This window comes from Leptosomus discolor, chromosome 3 (assembly GCF_034619465.1).
Source record: "Leptosomus discolor isolate bLepDis1 chromosome 3, bLepDis1.hap2, whole genome shotgun sequence".
NCBI classification, from domain to species: domain Eukaryota; kingdom Metazoa; phylum Chordata; class Aves; order Leptosomiformes; family Leptosomidae; genus Leptosomus; species Leptosomus discolor.
In genome coordinates this window covers 39,323,640-39,343,519 of record NC_141393.1, presented here as the reverse complement: position 1 = coordinate 39,343,519, position 19,880 = coordinate 39,323,640, and the positions used below count along the sequence as shown (strand labels likewise).

At 43.7% G+C, this 19,880-nt stretch overlaps 1 protein-coding gene across 1 annotated transcript in view; it reads left to right on the top strand.

The window, feature by feature from the left end:
• The window catches only part of LOC104352587 (deubiquitinase DESI2), a 56,591-nt gene that overhangs the window by 22,967 nt on the left and 13,744 nt on the right, over positions 1-19,880 (top strand). The window contains exons 2-4 of the mRNA XM_009958965.2: positions 12,816-12,888; positions 14,221-14,314; positions 15,345-15,486. Of these exons, the coding sequence (XP_009957267.1) occupies positions 12,816-12,888; positions 14,221-14,314; positions 15,345-15,486 (309 nt within the window). The remainder of the gene's footprint in view (positions 1-12,815; positions 12,889-14,220; positions 14,315-15,344; positions 15,487-19,880) is intronic.

Here is a 19,880-nt window from a genome sequence, read left to right as displayed (position 1 = left end):
TTTGAACACATGCCACCAAAGCTGGCATGGAGTAGAGATTCCTTAGGTGCAAACAGCCCCTACCCTGCACTTTGCTGCTGCTGTTGGCTCATAGGACGGGCACAACTGGTTTTGGCAAGTGAGTGGGAATGAGAATTTATATGCCTATATGACGTGCAAGTGCTGGACTGGATTTTGGCCTTATGTAGCACTTGCATGCAGAAGAGATCTGGGAAGTGTTACTTTCTTTTTTATTTTCTGTAGGGTTCTAGATTTGCTTGTGGGTAGGTTTAACTCCTGGCTATGAGGTACTGTTGCTGCCATTAGGAACCCCAGGGTGAGGCCTCTGTCTGTGGACTTCCAGCAGCAAACACTCAGTGTTGGAAAGGAGAGCTGGGATGCCCATCTCTGTTGGGGATTCTCATTACCTGAGTATGGAGCCCACTTGTTTTAGCTGTAGTGGAGTAGGAAGGTCTTCCATCAGATTGCTGATACGGATCGTGTTAAACACTTCAGGGTAAAAGGGAATTTGAAGAATTTGGAGAATTACTGTTTTGAATGTGAATGTAATATTGTGCTGATGAAATTTGAGTTTTGACCTGGTCTAAAGTAAATCCGTAGAATGTCCACAGCTGAGCAGGGAATATGAACCTTTCAAGTCCTTGTTTGACATCCTACAATGGGACTGTCCTTCATCAGTTTGTCTATGGATGTTTGAACATGCTTCCACCTCCTGTTTGAACCCAAGATTTTTTCTCTGCTTTCTTTTGGACAATACTTTTCTTTCCTTTAACATCTCTGTGCCTTTCATTTTGATTTTTTTTTTTTTTTCCTACTGAAGATGTCAGCTTTTGTCTAGCAAATGTAAGCCTGCCAGCCTACGGATTCCTTTGAAGTAGTTTGCTGTCTCCCTTAGGCCTCTGCACAACAGGTTGAAAACAATATGTTATTGCGCTCTGCATTAATGGGATGGAACAAAAGGAACTATTTATTCCATTGCCTATGGTGTTCTTGGTCCTTCTGTGACATCATAAAGTGACTTCTTATCCCTTTGTGACAGCTGTAATTACGACGACTTTGTTGTTACCTCAGTTTTCTCCAAGCAGTTATCCATGTAGAAACTTGGAAGAAGTAAGAAATTGTTTTGACTACTTTCTTGTACTCTCTTGGTATAAAGAGAGTAGATAGCCCTGCCTTGTGTATTTAGGAGGCTGTTGTCCTTGGTGAAAGCATTAATGGAATGGGCTGCAATGCAAATATGAGTACAGTTGTCAATAAGAGGTTTGACTTTTAAGGCTAGAACTCCTCAGAAGACAGTTCAAGCTGAAAAATCGGAGCTGAAACTTTTAGTCTCCTCCATACATCAAATAGGATGCTAGTTTTCCAGTAGGTTATAGTGTCTTTGGCAAAGAAAGCCACTGTGATCTCCCCTTTCAGAAGAGGAGCTGTGGTGAATCAGCCTTACTCCTTTCCACTTCAACAAACCTCGTGACAGTCCTGTAGATCACTTCTTTTTCGGTGGGCAGTATGGAAGTGTTGGACTCTTAACCTTTGAGCCAGGATGTTGAGTTCATCTCTGCTCCCAATTTGCTGTGTCTTCATAGTCATAGCATGAACTATATGCTGGTATTTTCTTCCCCTGCCTCTAAAATGAAGAGCGTCTTCCTGCTTCACACAAACGCTATGAGGCTTAACAATATAATGTTGTGAAGTATTTTGAAATCCTAGGAAGAATTGCAAAATAGAGAAGCAGAGTGTTGTTGAATCACCTGACCTGAGACCATAAAAAACCACCGAAAAAACTTTGAGTATATCTTTAAATTTACAGAAAGTGTATATACCTCAATAGTTGCCTTCTCTGCCACACATAGAAAAACCTTCAGCCGCATGCTTTCCAGAGTAGCAATTCCTGAGCGACTTTTACATTATTTACGTTATTATTACATCAGAGAGGTTTACTTCTCCAGGGCTAGGCAAAGAGCCAGATGATGATGAACTTTCATGCGCATGCACTCTCTCTTCCCCCTTGCTTTGTTTTTTTTTTGGTTTTTAATCCTTTCATCTTTACAGAAATTTCTAGCTTTGAGTGAAGCTTAATTCCTTCCTTTTGGTAGTCATCTCTCAGAGTTTTCCTCCCTACTCCTGTTCTACCTCTGCAAACTATGGCTTCAGATGGCAGCACATAAGGGAATGCTCCTGCCAAAATAAAGTTGGAAGTGGCCTGGATGCAGCTGATGAAAACTTTGAAGGTTGTATGTCTGGCAATAGGGGCTTTATTATTAGTCTATTGCATCCCATCCCTGCAGAATGGTCACAGCCTGATACTTTGGAGATGATTCTTCCTTCCCCTACCACTGACTAGATGCGATTTGGAGAAAAGACAAACTGATCTTGGCAGGTAAGCAAGCTTTATGCTATGAAATGAGGATTAAGTATGTTGGTCTGGATTACTGGGCAGGTCTGAGATAACTGAAAGAAACACCATTCAGGAAGAAAAGCAGATGCTGTAGTCCACAAAGCCATGGAGCTCTGCCCCTGGTTAGTAGAGATGAACAGACTTTTTTTTTGTCATGGGTATTAATTTTCTCCCCCAAAGGCTCTGATGGTTGTACCTATGAATTGGATCCTGCTGAGCAATACTTTGTTCCTGAATTATTTACGAATGGAGACAGCATAGTGGAGGGTGTTTCTAACGACTCTGTTTCAAACTATGCTATAGCTTGAAAGACACTAGTGTTTTGGATGTTCTCACTAGAAACCTGAGAAGAGGTCCCAAGAAATCTGCCTTAGGTGGTCAAACATGGACTGTTAGTGTGCCTGAGCTAGTCAAAAAGTAGGTATTCGTGTTTGGACAGGCAGGAACACTCCAAGAGAGAGCAAACCAATGAGGAAGAATAAGTATCATGTTAATGTTTTGCTACAACAGGAGAGAAAGTTGGGAACCCAAACAGGGATCTAGATGAGCCCTTGGTAAAAAAAGGCTTAACTGCCAGTTTAATTGGTGGCATGGATCTCTCAATCTCTTTTGCTGGAGCTGTTTACATGTGCATGCATCACTTTGACAGAGATGCTATAGTTGGTGACTAGTGTATTCATCTTGGATATGAAAGGCTGAAGTTCCCCGCTAGTGACCTGCCAAAGCAGAGAGATGAACTGGGCTTTTCAGCACTTCAGGGACGTGGTACGACTGTTAGGCAATCAGCCGTCCTGTGGAGGGCTTCGAGTACATGTTACCTGCAGCCCAGTTCTCTGAACAAAGGCAGGTGCTTTGTCCTAGGCAAGATGGATATGTAGACTGGAGTGCATTTTCAAAGGCTTCACTAAATGTCTATTTTTCCTCTGTAATGCTGGACTTCAGGACAGGGTTAGTCTTTTCTTTGGATAGAAAGACTGGTAGAGGTCCACAGAAGACAGCAAGTGTCCTTACCAACAAGAAGATGTTAATGTTTCTTGGCCTAAGCATGGCCTAGCCACAGCATTACTCCACGTGTGAGAAATCATTTGACAGCCCTATTTATTATTACAGTTCTAAGTTACACTTTTCCTGCAAGATGAAGGACAGAGAGCCCTGAGGCCATATTGCTGACCCTAGCATCTGCACTGTGCCTCAGATATCTCTTGGTGAACTGGGGTGTAGGGTATTTATGTCTCTATGTTTGTTTTCAAGTCACCTAAATCCTCTTTGATGGGAAGCCTCTTCCTGACATGCTCTGAAGACTGGGCTGAGGGCTCACAACGCACATAGGTGTGCAGGGTCTGAACTATGCTCCACTGAGGATGTTAACAGCCTCCTAGACATTAGCATAGGAAAACCTTTTAGACCATTCAATGTTCTGTTCTGCACAGGCACACTAAGGCTTTCTTGATGTCTGACTTTCAGTCATGCAAATGTTTTCGTGTGCTTTCTTACTGCCAGGGAACTTCCAAACACTTAGCCAAATTCTCTCTTCTTTTAAAGCTGAGTATGTAACTCCTACTTGAATCCTTTTGTATCATTCTTCAGAAGTCTTCTCCTATAATTCATGTCAGCCCTTCAAATGTTTGCAAATTTGTCATCTGTAGTCATTGCTTTGCCAAGCTATTAACTCTTCTGAATTAATTCTCTTATAAGTCAGTCTTGCCATTTCCCTGATCATTTTGCTGCTGCTCTTTTTGAATACCTCTCAATTTGTCACTGTGAATGCATCTAAGGCAAAGGCATTGTCACTTTACTAAATCTATAACACATCCAAGTTTCTCAGGCACGTTCCCCAAGTAAATACACTTCAGTGTAATCCTGCAAATGGATGCTTTCTTTTCTGGCTTTGTATACTTAATAGAGATTAAAATTGTACATGAAAGTTGTCAAAACTAAGGAGATACAGCATGAAAAGTGGTGTGTGCAACAGCATGGGTAGTCTTTCTGCAGGGCTGCTTATGAGACCACTGTCTGGGACAGGCTCTCGGCACTGGCACATGCTGCACCCATCTCCAGCAACTCCCTCTCGGTGATTTCTCTTTGATGCCCCCAGTCCCACCCTGGTCCCTTCAGCTGACTCCTTCAGGCACTGTCAGGATTGAGATTAAGGGAAGCAGGCGGAGGTTGGAAAAACAGCATATTGCTTCTCATATGGCACAAACAATCTACGACAAATACCATGTTGTGTATGCAGACACGCAAGCTGGGCCATTAGTGTCATGACTGGTGTGACAAACCCTTGGGCTGGTGGATTAACTTCTGCTGGCTTCCATGTGAACCTACAAACAGAAGATGTTCATAAAATAGTTGCTTAATTTCGCCAGCTAGTTGCCCTATTGGTAAGGCAGGTTCCCACTCAAGCTCTGAAACACAGGTTGGGTGTATGTTCACTGTCCCCAGTGAGAGTCAACTGTGTTTAGTGCAGAGCATGCTGGATCAGCTACCTTCCGAATAGCAGGCTGCAAATGTGTATGGCTTGAGGAAAAAGATACACAGCAGTAAACTTCCTCCCAGATGTGGCTGCAGGAAGGAAGGTATGCTCAGGACAATGCCTGCCTTCAGTGCAACAGGGTAGAAAGTAATGGAGAAAGCAGAAAATTATAAGAGACTTCAAGTCATACCAGTATATTGAGCCAGGACTGTGCCTGCCCATTTGTAGGATGAGGCTGTCAGTGGAAACATTGAAGGTATCCCATTCTCGCAGCTAAATCTTGTTTGTGATTTTAATTTAAAAATATTCCAAATGTACCCAAAAGTTAACTGCTGAAATGCATACTGTTTCCTTTCTGCAGCACAATTAAATTTTTCTTCTGTCCTGCTATTCTTCCAGTAAAATCACATTGCATCACAACGTTGAAGGATAAGTAGATTTCCAACTCTCCCTCAGCAGCATCAGTTTTTAATCCACATACGGAATTTTAGAAGCCACTGAAATAAGCTCTTTATGCTTCATGATTGCAAAGATTTTAGTGTTGGCTCATGCACCAGGTAATTCAGAAGCATATTATAATGTCTGAAAAGCCATGGCAACCTCCAAAGATATTCCTCCTGAAGAGACAGGTAAGGAATGTATTTAGCCCAACCTGAAAGGAAAAGATCCTTTGCAGAGCATGACCTGGCTGAAATAGAAGAGCTGCTGAGAGAGAGTTGGCTGTCACAGTCCTACAGAGGGTTGGCCTGCCCTTCCCTTCCTCTCAAGGGTGCAGTTGAGCATCTTGCCTTGTATCTCTTCTCTTAGCATTTGTGAGTTTGCGTGAGGGAATGTTTTTAGCAGTATAAACTGGAAATTTCAGGCTGTCACTTCCCAGGAAGTTCCTGGTCTGTTACAGTATATTAACCTGAAGGATGGAGAACTGTCCTCAGCAGAAGCTCCTTTCATTCAAAATGCAGCAGAGAGGAGTCAGTTGCATGCCAAGAGATGCCTTGTCTTTTTCTTCTTTCTGTAACGTGACTGCTTCTTAGATGCTATTTTCCAGCCAGTTCTTCTGTTCCAGTCCAAGCCTGAAATGGTGTCCTTGTATAATGCTATATCCCTGCTTCATCAGACCTACATCAAGCTCTCTGGCTGCATTGAAGGTGCAGATTTCTCTTGTACTTGAATGCTCTCCTGGAAGAAAACCTGTAGTTCCTCAAGCTTTGATCAGTTCTGCCAGATGGGTTGTTTGCAAACAGGCCAATGCCCACACTCTGGGAACTGTTTTTCTTGAGACTTGCAAGTTGTTGCCTATTGCGACTGGAGGCTGAGCCTGTTTGTAAACAGAGACCTGCCTACTGCAGTATTGTGTTTCTTTAACACTCTCTGGCTTTTCCATAGAATCACAGAATGGTTTGGGTTGGAAGAGACCTTAAAAATCATCTCGTTCCAACCCCCCTGCCATGGGCAGGGACACCTTCCACCAGACCAGGCTGCTCAAAGCCCCATCCAGCCTGGCCTTGAACACTGCCAGGGAGGGGGCAGCCACGGCTTCTCTGGGCAACCTCTGCCAGTGTCTCAGCACCCTCACAGTGAGAAATTTCTTCCTAAGTTTCACATTTTAAGTGAAAGTTAGCATACCTGACTAAAGCAGGCTAATTGGATTTGGAGTGACCTGACGGGCTGTCGCATCCTGGCCCATGACTTGCAGATCGATAGCTTTTGCCAACAGTGAAGAGGACCTCACACAAGAGGTGATCCTCCAGCCATGAAGAGGCACATGCTGTGTGTGCTGGAGTGAGAACCCACATAGATAGCTTTTCCCAGGTATGAAGTACTAAAGACAGGTCTGTGTCATCACAACTCTTCTCAATACTCAGTTAAGATTCTTTTTTAGTTGCTGTTCTGCCCACATGCATTTAAATCCTTTCCTGCTTAATCTGTATTCACAGTATTTTAGGAAAATAGTGGTTTAGGCATGGTGAATATGCAAGCCTTGGACCTCTGGAGAACTGAGTGTAAGAGACACAGGTCACACTGAAATGAGCTTAGGTCTCATCCCATTGCTAAAGAAAACTTAATAGTAGCAGCCGTGCTGTATAATTTGATGTCATCCCACATGATAGTGAATTTTTATTTCTAGAGCTCCAGGCCAGAAGGGTTGAACAGCAGAAGGACGGAGACATATTGGCAGAACTGTGTGCGTGCCTAGGGCTGTGGAACATAAGTGAGCACTGCTGCAATATGACTGAAGCGCCTTGGCAAGGATCTGCAGGAAGCCCCTTACCCTGCAAGTCTGTAGTTGAGCAAATGCATCCTTCACCCCTGCCAGCATTACTCGGGGAATAAAGTCTGTGATCTGTTTTGGGCTCTCTCCTTCCACCTCTATTGGCCCAAGATTCTGGGTCCTGGTTTAGAAAAATGTATTGGGGGAAACAAACTCTTCTGAAGCTGCTGACTGTATAGGGCTGGGATTTTACTCGCTGATTTCCTGAAGTGGTGTTCTCTAGCTTTCCCCTCTAGTTTTGTCCTTTGTGCTCTCGTATTTCACATCTGGATCAATGTATCTCAGAAAATAATGCTGAGATGTTACTTTGATGTTCCCTGGCTGGTCTCCTGCATCAATCTGATGTTGCCTTTAATACTGGCTTTTGCGTTGAGCTTTAACATTGCAGAGGATTTTCGTGGTGTTTGAGATATGACCGATCAGAGCATTTAGTAGTACACACGCTCCTCTTCATGTTTTCAAGAGGCAGCTTAGGTAAGTAGACTGCAATGGCCAAGCACTGTGAAGCCCAGAACAACACCTCTGGGAAAAGACTTTACACTGTGTGTAAAAGCAGAGGTGTCAAGAAATGCTTTTCACCAGTCTTGTCTTCTTTTGTGGAGCACATAGTTAGCCGCTGGAGCCCTGGGTGTCCTGCGCTTGGATTTGTTGAACTGCAGTGAGCCAGCTCCCCCATCCTACAGAGAGGAGACATCGCTGCAAAGGAGAGCTTGGTGTTACAGAGTGTGACTCGGCCATCAAAGAGGAAAGGACTAAAATCAAGCCCAGGTAGTAGGACAGACAGTCTGTTATTGGACTGGTGTTGGCAGGAGTGCTCCATGAAGACTAGCAGAGGGTGAGGTGATTTTGCCATTTCCTCCCAGTCCCTTAACATGCTCCTTGCTTACTAGCAATGTCAGAATATCATGTTTCTCTCATTCTCCTTTACTGTTTTCTCCTTCCTCCTAAAAGGCAAGCTTTGCAAGTGGATTCACAGGGAAAAGGAAGTAATTCTACTCAATTGTACGCAGATGGTGCTTTGAGAGGACATATGGTTAAGTCAGTTACTAGTTCATCATCTGCACCCGTCCTTGGTAAAGGTGTCTCGTTCAAAGTAGCGTGTGGTCATACGTGGACATCAGAGCAAAGCTCTGCCTAGCCTGGTATCCTGGCTCAGACAATGATTGTGTGTGACACCTAGTGAAGAGTAGAAGAGCATGGCAAGGATCTACAACACTGAGTACTCAGAGTTTGCAACTGTTTGCTGAAACCAAAATTGTTTAGCAACTCCTGGCAGATTTCTTTTCTCTACGTTCATACAGATTGTAAGAAAGGGTGGGTTAGTATCTGTTCAGTAGTGCATGGATCTGGTTGAGTAGAATATCCAGTCTGTACTGGGGTGATAAATGGAATATTGCTTAGTGTGTTGGCTGCTCAGAGAAAGTAATGTCTGAGATACAGAGACGGTCTTGTCTTGAGCCTCTAGGGAGCTGGTTAGTTAAGCTGTTCAGTACAGTGATGCAGGAAAGATATTGGTGACGCAGCATGGAAAATAATGGCCTGAAGTAGTGAAGTAAACAGAAAGTTAATGACAGAAACTTCATTGTTATGACATTAATATATGATATTAATGGTAGAAGTCAGTGGTTACATGGATGGGCCTCTTCTATCTGGAAAACCCTGTTTCTGATAGGAGTTCCCAGGAACTGCTCTGAAAGTCCCAGGATGACATAATCTGGAATTATCACGCCATCTGCTTCTCCATCCTAGACCAACCAGAAGCATACCAATATAATGAAGCGTTTTAGTTCCTTTCCTTTCTGGGAAGTTAGGGCACGGTTCACTGTCCCAGTGAGACTTTCACTTCTACCTCTGTGTGAAAGATGGATAAATGAAGTGATTAACACAAGAGTATCTTCCAGAATCTAAACTGTCTCACCAGATATTCTGATCTCTGAACCAAACCAACCAGGAAATTAGGGAAAACTTGAATAAAACCTGGAAAATTTCAAATTCTGCTTCATCAGGGACCTGCATTAAAAGCTCTTAACTGATACACTGCAAACTGTAAATGCAAAAAGGTTGCTTTCTGGGTTTGAATTTTGAGTCCTGGGCTATCCACTGCTTTTGCGAAGCAGCTACAGGTTAGCTTTGCTCTTGGCTTCTGAACTGGTCTCTGTTGAAGGTGGAAATGAGACAGAATGTGCCAAGTTCCTCTGTGTAGGGGTTTACAGCATGATTTTGCAGGCAGTATGCAATGCAGGAATGAATCACAACTCCCTTTAAGACACTGCTGTATTCGATTCCCTGGCTCTTTCATCTGACTCAGAACAGGCTGCAGAATTTTGTTTTTAATCTAAGCAGTAGCCAATTTACTCAAGAGATGAGTATTTGCTGACTGTTGCTGCTGTTCTTATGCTCAGAATTGCAAACCCCTTGGAAAACGAGGGCAGCTCGTGGATGTGTACACAAACCTGGTTTCAAATCTGGCTTGGATTCTCTCTTCCAGCTCAGCAAGTGAATGACATGTTCACTTTAGCATAGCTTCCTCCTGAGACAAGCCGTGGGCTGTGCCAAAGTGCCGTGAGGCGTTCACTGCGTGTTCAGTTGCACACTGGAGGCAGATTCTGTGGCACCCTGGAGACAGGGGTGAGATGAGGACAGTAGCAGCCATGATTCAGAGTTGCTTTGCATTTTAGTCTTGCTTAATAGATCATACTGAAAATTTTTATTTGCGATGAACCAAGATGCAAATCAGAGCCCACTTCAATAACACCCTTGTGTTACTGAAGTTATTCGAAAGAAAGTACTAAACCACAAGAGCTTCTGCTCAGTTCAAATTCAGGTATGACTGAGGTTGTTGCAGTTCAGTCCATAATAGTTCATTAAAGGAATTCATACTGAAAAATCCACCATTTAAATACAGAAATGTCCACGTGATCGTCATAATCCTTCAACACCTGGCATCAGCCAGAGAAGCACTTTTGCTCCTCTCTCCTTTATCTCTGGTGGAGCTTTCTCATCACTTTTGTTTCCACAGCTGTCCTGCAGCCTGGCCCCAGAGTTGGGCAGGGTGGGTTTTGGGGGCTGTGGCTCTATGCTGGCAACAAGAGTGGTTGGGGGACAGGGCGATCTTGTGATCTGACAGTGCTCTCTCTGCACATATGAGGTGATCAAGCTCAGTGCATTACTCTAATGTGTTAATCAAGGAGAGGTTTTTGGGTTTTCCTGCTTGTTTGCTTATTGATGTTTGGATCCAACATAAACTTTAACATGGAAGAAGAAAAAGCTATAGCTGAAAGTGGCTTTCAGTTTAACTTTCTTCTTTGAAATATGAAGCCTGATGCAGAGCTGCCTCTGCAGATAGCCCCAACTTTGATAACTGGCAAGAACATTTCTAATTTAAAATGTCTCCCTTCTTTTCCTATTAGTTACTCCTTTAAGCAAAGCAGCTGGCGTGACCTGGGCATGTTGTGCTCCTATTGTTGCTGTGAGACAATAGTTCAGCCTGAGGGAAGAAGACAACCTACTTACCATATCCTCTGGGAGTTGTTACAGTGGGACTCTAGAAACCAGTGTATCTCTGAAGCTTACTGAGACTGAGAGACTATCTGAGGGGTTAACTGATGAGATCTTGGAGATCAAAGAAGTGAACTGAGGGCTGTGTGTTCATGGGAGGCAGGCTTTGGTCTCCTCAGCAGATGTGGCTGGTGTCATATGGGCTCCTGTATGTTGCCTCCACTTCTGTATCTTCTTCCCCAGTCAGAGCAGGGATATTCCTGCTGCAGAGGACAGGGCAACAGAGCACTGTGGAGAAGGGCAGAAGGAGGCAAGGGCACATCATGTCCCTAAATACCAGGCATGGTGTTCAACAGAGGGTTCATTGCTAATGTGCTGTCTCAGCTGGCAGAGGTTGAGAGCTACCTGACCTAGCTCCAGTCCAATGCTCTGATGTATCCTAAAATCAAGAGTTTGCATAATTCAAGTGAAGAGGTAAATGGAGGTTATACGAGGTCTGAAGAGAGCAGTGGGCAGGGGTCTAGCTGGGGTCAGGTGGTTTGCTGCCCTCCTGCAGTAACACATCATTTGTGATACCAAAACTCACAAAGAACAAGAAGCATTACAGCATTTTCTGGAAGGAAAAGGAACGCTATTCTGCCAGAGGGAAGCATGGCACACAATTTAATGTATCAAGACTGGCCATACATTAAGTCAGGCTTTGGGACTGCACTTTTCATATCAAAGCTACTGTGTTTTTCCGCAGCAGCAGTGGTCTTGCTGAAAGCATTTCCAGGTGATTTACAGAGCTACTGCAGTCATCAAAAATACATAAGCAAGCAGTGTGAGGAAAGTAGATGGAGTATGCCAGACCTCTGGTTACCTGAGAGCGGAGGGTTGCCTCCTCATACCGTGGCAGCCCAGTGATGCTGGACACCAGGGAAAGTGCAGCTTATTCTGGCTTCACCAGAAGCGGCTACCAGACCCAGAAGAGAATTTTAGTTGAATGAACCTGTTATGTCCTTGTACAGGGACAAGTGAAGAACACTCACCTTCCTTGCGGTGCTTGGTTAAAATAAGAATTTAGTTGCTCTGAGTTACTAAAGATGTGTCTTTACTGCGCAGTAGCCATAAGTGAACTGTAAATATATCAGGCATGGGCAGTTTCCACTCAGTGCCTGAAAACATCATTTCTGTAGCAGCACAGCTCTGCAGCTAACCTAATAAATACTGGTGCTGAGCAGGGCTAATTATCTCCAATGCAGCACTGCCCTGGCATGGCCGTGTAGCTTCCCACTCCAGAATTAGCTTAGCTGGGATTCATTTGGGTGTCTGCACTGTCCTTCACGGTATGGTGGAAACAGGCCCTGAGCACTGCTTGGCAGAGGAGCATAGCATGCATACACCAGACTGCAGTATTATTCTGCTCTTAATGTAATGGGCAAGTGCTGGACTCCAGAGCAATGAAGTCACTTAACAGCTCCTTTGACTTGGGTGAAGTTATGGTCACCTTGGACCTAATTTTGAAGCAGCAAGCCCTTGTCTCTTCTGAAAACAGTGCTTGATAGTACGTGGTGCCTCTGAGCAAAATGTTGACTAGTGTGCTCTGAGTTTCTTTTTTTTTTTTCTATAAAGCAGTTACCAGTGTCCTACAGATGATTACTAAATGGTGCTCCTCTGACCTACGGTGGGAAGACCTCTACCTCCATGATCTCATTGTCTAAAACCAACTTACTTAATAAAAGGTAGATGTTGTGAGGTGATGTAAAAAAAGGTGTGTGGAAAATATTTAGGGATTCTCTAACTCAAGATTTTGAAGGTCAGATAAGACAAGTGAATTGGTAAAACTGGCTCAGTGTCATCTATTTAAGTGAGAAGATAGATAAATAATCACACATCCTGTAGTAGGTGGGTTTATGCAGGTTCAAGTCCATTATGTCTTAATACAGGTTAATGTCTTACATTGAAATGATTAGATAAGCACTTTTTGGAGACCTAGTCCCAGCTGGCTGTATAAAAACAATGCCTACTTCTGTTGGTCTGTAAGAAGTGTCAATTTGTTTGTCTCAGGATAATTTCAAAATCACCTTGCCCTTAAGAGAAGTTGCCCTGAGGACAGGAGATGGGGAATATACCCTAGACCAAGATCATGTGTTTCTGTTCCACTAATGCTCCCAAATGTGGTTTTTCTCTTACTGTAGTACTGGATAAATGAATACACCTCCACCTTGGGGATTGGTGTCTTCCACTCTGGCATCGAGATCTACGGCAGAGGTATGAAGTATTTCCTTTTCACTACCTGCAGAACATGGGGACAACTGTATGACTAGTCTGATACGGAAAAGCACTCCAACCTTACAGCTTTTGGCAAGGAATGTTTTGAAGAATGAAAAACTCAGCCAGTTCTCTTTTTAGAGTCCAGCAGGAACTTACGCAGTTCTGCCATGAAACATGTAGCCTTTCTTATTTTCAGCATGTAACTGCAGCCTCTATAGATTGTGCAGGTGTGTAGCAGGATGGCAGATAGGAGGGACCAAGCAATATTGGAAAGCCATTCTGCAGTGAAGGAGGCGGAGAGAGAATGGGAAAAATGGGGGAGGGGAAAGAGAGGTGGGTCAGTGGTTGTCCTGAGACCTGCAAATGCGTGTTTGTGCTAATTTCCTGTCAGAGTAAATCTGTTTTGCAGTAATTCTCTATGAATGTGTATGGTCTAGAAATCTTGGAATCTGGATTTCCAGATCTTGGAAACTGTTCTTTTGAAACAGCAGAGTTGCAAGGTAAAGAAAATGTCTTGTAAGACTTTTGAAATGGTCTGGATGGGGTTGAAGCTGAGTAGAGCACCCACTGCAAAAGGTGCAGTCAAGGGATCTGTGAAAACAGCTGTAGCACAGTGAAGGACAGACTAGCCTCTCAGACTTTCCGTTTCTTTCTTCAGCATTAAATGGGAATGACTTGGGCTACTCACTCATGGTATGTTTAGCCAGTGCCATGCAGTAGACAAAACCCCTGGGATGCCATGTTCCATCTCGAGCACAGGAGCTTTCCCAGACTGTGTGAGATGGCCTGTATGACACCATGAGGTCCATGGGCTGTGTTTCACAGGCCATGCAAGATGGCTTGTATGACATGGAGTGACCCCCGGCTTGACCTGCATGCTAAGGCAGCAGAGTGCAATCAGCTTGGCTTTCTGAATTCCCACTTGCTGCCTGTAAATCCGTCTGGAAGATGATTTTATTTCTTCCTACTCTAGAAAAGACTTCTTCTAGGTCAGTACCACCACTGACAGCCTCTCATAGTTTATCTAGATGCCTCCACCGCAGAACTTTCCACTGAGAGGAAGCCAGCTGGAGGGACACAGAAACAGACTCCAGAGCTTTCCTGGTGCTGTGGGAAAGCAGTAGTGTTAGTGTGGAGGGAGGCTGTGAGGGCATCCTCAGGCTGATAGGTAACCAGACAGAGAAAATGGCTTTTGGAATCTGGCTGAAATGGATTTTGGCAATAGCCCAGCTACTGGTGCTGATGCTGAGCCATGCAGACAGCTGCCATAGACTTTTTCCTGACATTGCGTTCATTCAATTACTCACAGTCTGTTTCTTTCCTTGTCAGAGTTTGCCTATGGAGGGCATCCCTACCCTTTCAGTGGGATTTTCGAGATCACACCTGGCAGTGCGGTAGAACTTGGCGAGACCTTTAAATTCAAGTAAGGGCCCTGTTTGACATCTTCCCCTCTGCCCCCGGTAGCCATTGGTGTAGGGGAAGAAGGAAAGTCCTGTCTTCTGGGTCTCCCTTTCCCTCTCGTCATAAGCGCCCTCACTGCATCCTTTACATAATCCTGGTTCAAAAGGAGCCCTGCAGGGATTTTGGAGGTGGATAAAAGAGCATGTAAACCAAGCAGGGAACAGTGCTGAACTGTATTTGGCAGGGTTTAAAAGCATACTTACAAATAAATGCTGTTCTCTCTTTTTTTTTTTTTCCTCCCAGTTTTCTTTGTTTTCTGTGCTCCCAGTTTCACCTGTCAGCAAGAATGGGAGTAACTATGTGTTACATAGAGCCAACGCACAGGGCAAAAACCAAAACCTAGTCTTTTTGTGAGTATCACTTATTTGTGGATACTGCACAGAGTACCAGAAGTCATCTCCTGTGTTTATTGCTCCTCTGTCACATGGGACAGACCAGCTGTTAGAGAAGCCTGAGAGGATGCTTCATGAATGTGGTGTTCAAGGTGTTCAGACTGTGGGCCTGTGGCTGCCCATGGCACAGGGGGGATTTGACCTTCCCAGGCTGCCAGTTTACATTGGGGGTTGTTAGAGACTTTTAGAAGAATAAGCGCTACTGAGAAATAGATTTCTGCAGAAGTTTTCAGTATGCTCCTTCCTGGCCCACCCCATGGGAACCGTCTCAATCATGAACAAATAATGTCTGTCCTACTGGAAATTTCTATTGTGGGATGATGGGCAGAGTGGGAGCAGATCCCCAGAGCTAAGACTTCCCCAGTGGTGAGCAGGAAGCTCTGGGGCTGTTGCCTGTGCTGAAACGAGCTTTGTGGATAAGCTGGGGGTGTTACTGTGCCATTTTGTTAGACAGAATCTCTGGTAGCCCAAGATGTGCATGTCCATGTTTTAAGCCTGTCCTTCTTGCCAATGTCTGATCACTTCCTTCTCCCTGGGTATGTATCACTCTCTCCACTGTATCTTTCCATGTTTCCTGTTGTGTGTTTTGTTTTTAACTAGAGAATCCATTGCCTTGGGCACCACAGACTTCACAGAAGAGGACGTGGATAAGATTATGGAAGAGCTGGGCAAAGAATACAAAGGAAACGCGTATCACCTGATGCACAAGAACTGTAATCACTTCTCTTCTGCTCTGGCTGAGGTGGGCACAGAGATCTCTTTCATTTTTTTTATATTTTTGGCTGCTTCAGATCTGTAGTAGTGCTCACAGAAAGGGAACTGCGGTCAGCACAGCCTGCCAGGACACAGCCCATAGACAAATCTCCTGTTTCTGCCCTTAATATTTTTGGAAGCCCTTCACTGTTGAAAGGGGTGGGATCAGGATGTGGAGATGCAACACGTTTATCACAGAGTTTGTCTAAATTGTGTGAGAAATCAGGAGTGTCTGCATTTTGGTTCACTGAATAGGTGCTAAGCAGGAATTGGAAGGACAGACCTGGCTACCATAAAAACGTGCATCATGTTAATAACAAACACAAATAACCCTATGTGATCTGCAAAGGAATAAAAACGGCTTATCAGTGTTCTGCAAATAAAATTTGCAATATTCAGGAAGTGGGTGTTCCTTTTCCTTATTTAGTGTGCACCATTCAAAACCCATTAAAAAAAAGTGTTGATTTTCTTATAGACATCTTTGGTGCTTATTCATTTTCATGTTCACAAAAGCATTGCGAATTATAAAAATATTTCTGTTACTTCTCTTCAGAGAGAATCGAAGCACAAATTTATCCCAACTATCTGCTAATTCAGGATATCTGATTTTCAATTCCTGAAAATGATTATTTGGGGGGGGAAGCTGCCTTCCTCTTCACCCCCCCAGATAAGACATTTAAAGTGTGTTTCAATTAAGGTGTGAGTATTCAGCACTTGTGTAAATCTGAATTCAGGACCTTGACCCAGTGCCAGAAAATTATGAGAAAAGCACAAAATGGAAGTGCCCTTCCATAAAAACTGTTTCTGTGTTTTCTATAGGTGTTTTACAGCAAACAGGAGGAGATAATATCACGATTCACAACAAAGTTTATCTGCTTTAACAGGGAAACTTTTATTGCTCTTTCTGGAATCCCCATCCTCATTCATTAGTTATCTCTCACCTTTCTTCATCATATGGGGCCAGAGTCCTATGCCAATAACCTCTTTTGCCACAAGTGTCCATTCATCCCCAAACACGCCCATCATGGATCCTGAGTGAGATGAGATTCTGTAGAAAAAATACTGTGTGATTTAATAAGAAAACCCCTAGTGAATCCAAGAACCAGCAATTAACTTACAAAGGATCTTCTTAGGCTCTTAGGAAAACCAGTTCTCTATTAGTTTCATCCTTGCTAATTCTAGAAAGAGAAAATGACTGAGTCCTTTCTGCAAATATTAGCAAATAAAAATAAACAGAAAAGAATTGTATTGGTACCAACAGAGAATGAAGTTTCAAGGAGCACAGTGATCAAACGAATCATAGCCACACCACTGTTTTGGAGTCAAATCATAAAATTGCTACAAGAGAAAATGGGAACTTTAAAAATTATGAAGGAAACCCATGAGAAAACAGTGTGGTTATTAGCAAAAGGAAAAAGAACCCCTTTACCTGCAGCAGTGAAATAATTTGAAAAAATTGCTTATTATGTACTTGGATACATAAAATTTCTGTCTCTTGTCTGAGTCATAAGCTCATAGCCATTCTTCCTTGATTCTGCTGCTACATATCAGTGAACCCCTCACTGCCTCTTCTTCATCCAACGTTCCTCAACCTTCCAAGCACAACTCAAATAAGAGATCTTAAAAACTACTAAGGTATTTTAAATTTTACTTTCAATATGCCTTCAGTGAACATCTTTACAGGAGTGGAATTTAGGGTTAAGTTTTCGTGCAAGAGCTTTCTTGGTGGATTGTGTGTGCTCATTCACTGCACCATAAGGTCCAGATAATAAACCAAAAGCCTAAATGGCTAGTTCTGACCCTTCTGCTCCCAGGAGCAGAATTTACTCAGGATTTTGGTCAGTTTGAATAAACCCTTCATAGGCAAGTAGGATTTTTTGTTGCTGTCGCTCTTCAATATGCCTGTGTTTATCATCACCCCTCTCTAAAGTATTACAAATGCAAAACCAGAGGAGATGCACTTCAGGCCCAGGAGCAGAAGGTCCTGGATGGTCTCTAGCATCAAGATACAGAACATGGGAGCTGAAAATCTGACAGAAATCACTGGTGTTAAGACAGTAAGCAAAAGTCCTAGCCATTCAATGTGCCTCAGTCAGCAGCATGAGAAATACATGTGGCTGCCTTATGACAGATGTCTCCATGCTTTCTGGTAAAACCAGTAATTTGGCAATCACTGTGTTTTGGAGCTAGGTGAGAAGTAGCACAGTGTATCTTGGGATACTTCTGACCTCTTGGAGGAAAGACTGCTTGAAATCTGTTGAGACAGAACCTACTTGAACTGAAAGCAATGAAGTTTCCATTCTCATTTCCCAACATCTGAATGCTGGCCTAACTTTACAGCCTTAGTGCTTTTTTTTTATTTTCTTGCTGTAGCCCCCATTAGAAGTAAACAAAACTAAAATCACCACATCAGGAAGCTCCAGCCCCTACCATGTAGAGCTATAATGTGCAGCCTTATAGTGTGCAGAATGTGCTGACTACATGATGAATGACTCTCAAGACTGTGTAGATACGTGTCACCATAAAGAGCAGAAAACAGAACAGATATTTGTGCCCTAAAACCAAGTCTGAAATGAGTCTGTCTAGTGTTTGTATTGCTCTTTCCTTCAGACTGTTCATCTGTGAAGCAGCAATAATAATAATTAGCACCTATTGGTGGGGGTTGGACTAGATGATCTTTCGAGGTCCCTTCCAACCCCCCTTCTGTGATCCTGTGATTTATGCACGGCTGTGATGTGGCTAAGTCAGACAGGAAACTGTAAAAAGTATTTTAAGAATTGAAAGAAAAGACGTAGAAATTTTGTTCAACAGCATAAAATTGCTCACTGGAACTGGGATTTAACTCCAGCCTCACAGAAAGCAGCTGAGGATTTTAAGTGAGTATAAATTCTGGGCCTCTCTGTTGCTGTAGCCCAGCTGAAAGGTGATGGTATCAGTACCGCAATGTCCTTCCACCACAAAGAGGAGTAGGGGTGGAGGCTAATTTTTAGCATGAAAGAGGGAATGGCCAGCTCTGCTCCCTACAGCCCTTTAGACCTTTCTACTCATGGGCATAAGCAGCATGGTGAGTTCAGGAGATGGTTGTTCTGAGCCTCCTGGGTAATGCCAGGCAAGTCACATCCTTGCTCTGTGCCTAAGTATCCCCCCTTGTATGCTGGGTTATTTCCTTCCTTCAAAAAGGGCTCTGAAGTCTTTTGGTGACAGCTCTCTTATCTGCCAAGGTTAATTAGCTGGTTTATAGCTTTATCGTTTTGTATCACATGCAAAACCAGAGCTAGAGCTTTACAGCCGTGTGGTGGTGCATGAGTTAATGGGTGTTTACACAAATCTGTCTGGCAGGCCCTGAGATTTGGCCGTACGGCCACGTGCTAGGTAGCTGTGTTTGGCTGTCTTAATTTCCTCATCTGGCTGTGGGCTTGCTAATTAGCATCCATACAGATGTTGTCCTAGTGGCTGGGCCGTGCTCTGGGACAATGCCATCTGGTCATATGGACTGAGGGCAGATGCAGCCACATGTCCTGCTGGCTGAGGTCACGATTCTGCAGAGGGAATGGGAAGGAGGAATAAGGCTGGCTTTCCCTCCCGGATCAGCTTTCTCAAGACCGTGCTGTGAGGCAGTGGTTGTATGTCCAATTGCCAGGACCTAGAAGCCAGGTTTCCCATCCTCAGAAGGACTGCTTAAGCCAAAGGAGTCGGGCTTTATTTTCAAATTTTTGTTTTCTTGTCCTTTACCAATGTTTTCTCAACAGATAGAACATCCATCCAGAAATCTTCCATTTACATCTGTTTATGAATGATTTTTCTGGCAAACTCCTGTTAATACAATGATGCTTCAGGTCCCACCATGATAATTGTTAACTGTTACTGTCAACAGTTATATGCAGGCTGACTGCTAATGGTTATGGGCATATCCAGACCTATGACCATGACTCTGCCATTTGGCCATGCATCTTGAAAAATCCCTGGACTGTAGCAAGTCCCGCACAGGCAGATAAGCTCTACTTAACCACTGGGCATGCCTTTGACCTGCTATCTGCCTCTGGAAAAACTCACTTTGCAGTGCAATGGCAGCCTAATTGCATGCTGCTGTGTCATTGAGCCTCACCATACAATGCCATGCATCTCTTCTGAGTCTTCTGATCTTCCTGCCTACATTCACTTGTAAGCTGCAAGGGGCTTTGCTACTTCCTCATTGGCACTTAGCTCTGAAGTTTCCTTACTCCCTACTGTAGACTGTCAAGCATATTCATACTTTCTCAAGACTTAGATCTCTCCCCACTTTGCCAGTTCCCTATGGACTTCCAATGAGCAGCTACTGGATTAAAAAGCCATGACTGGCTCTACTCACAAAGCAGCTCCTGTGGAAAGAAAACAGAGAATGCC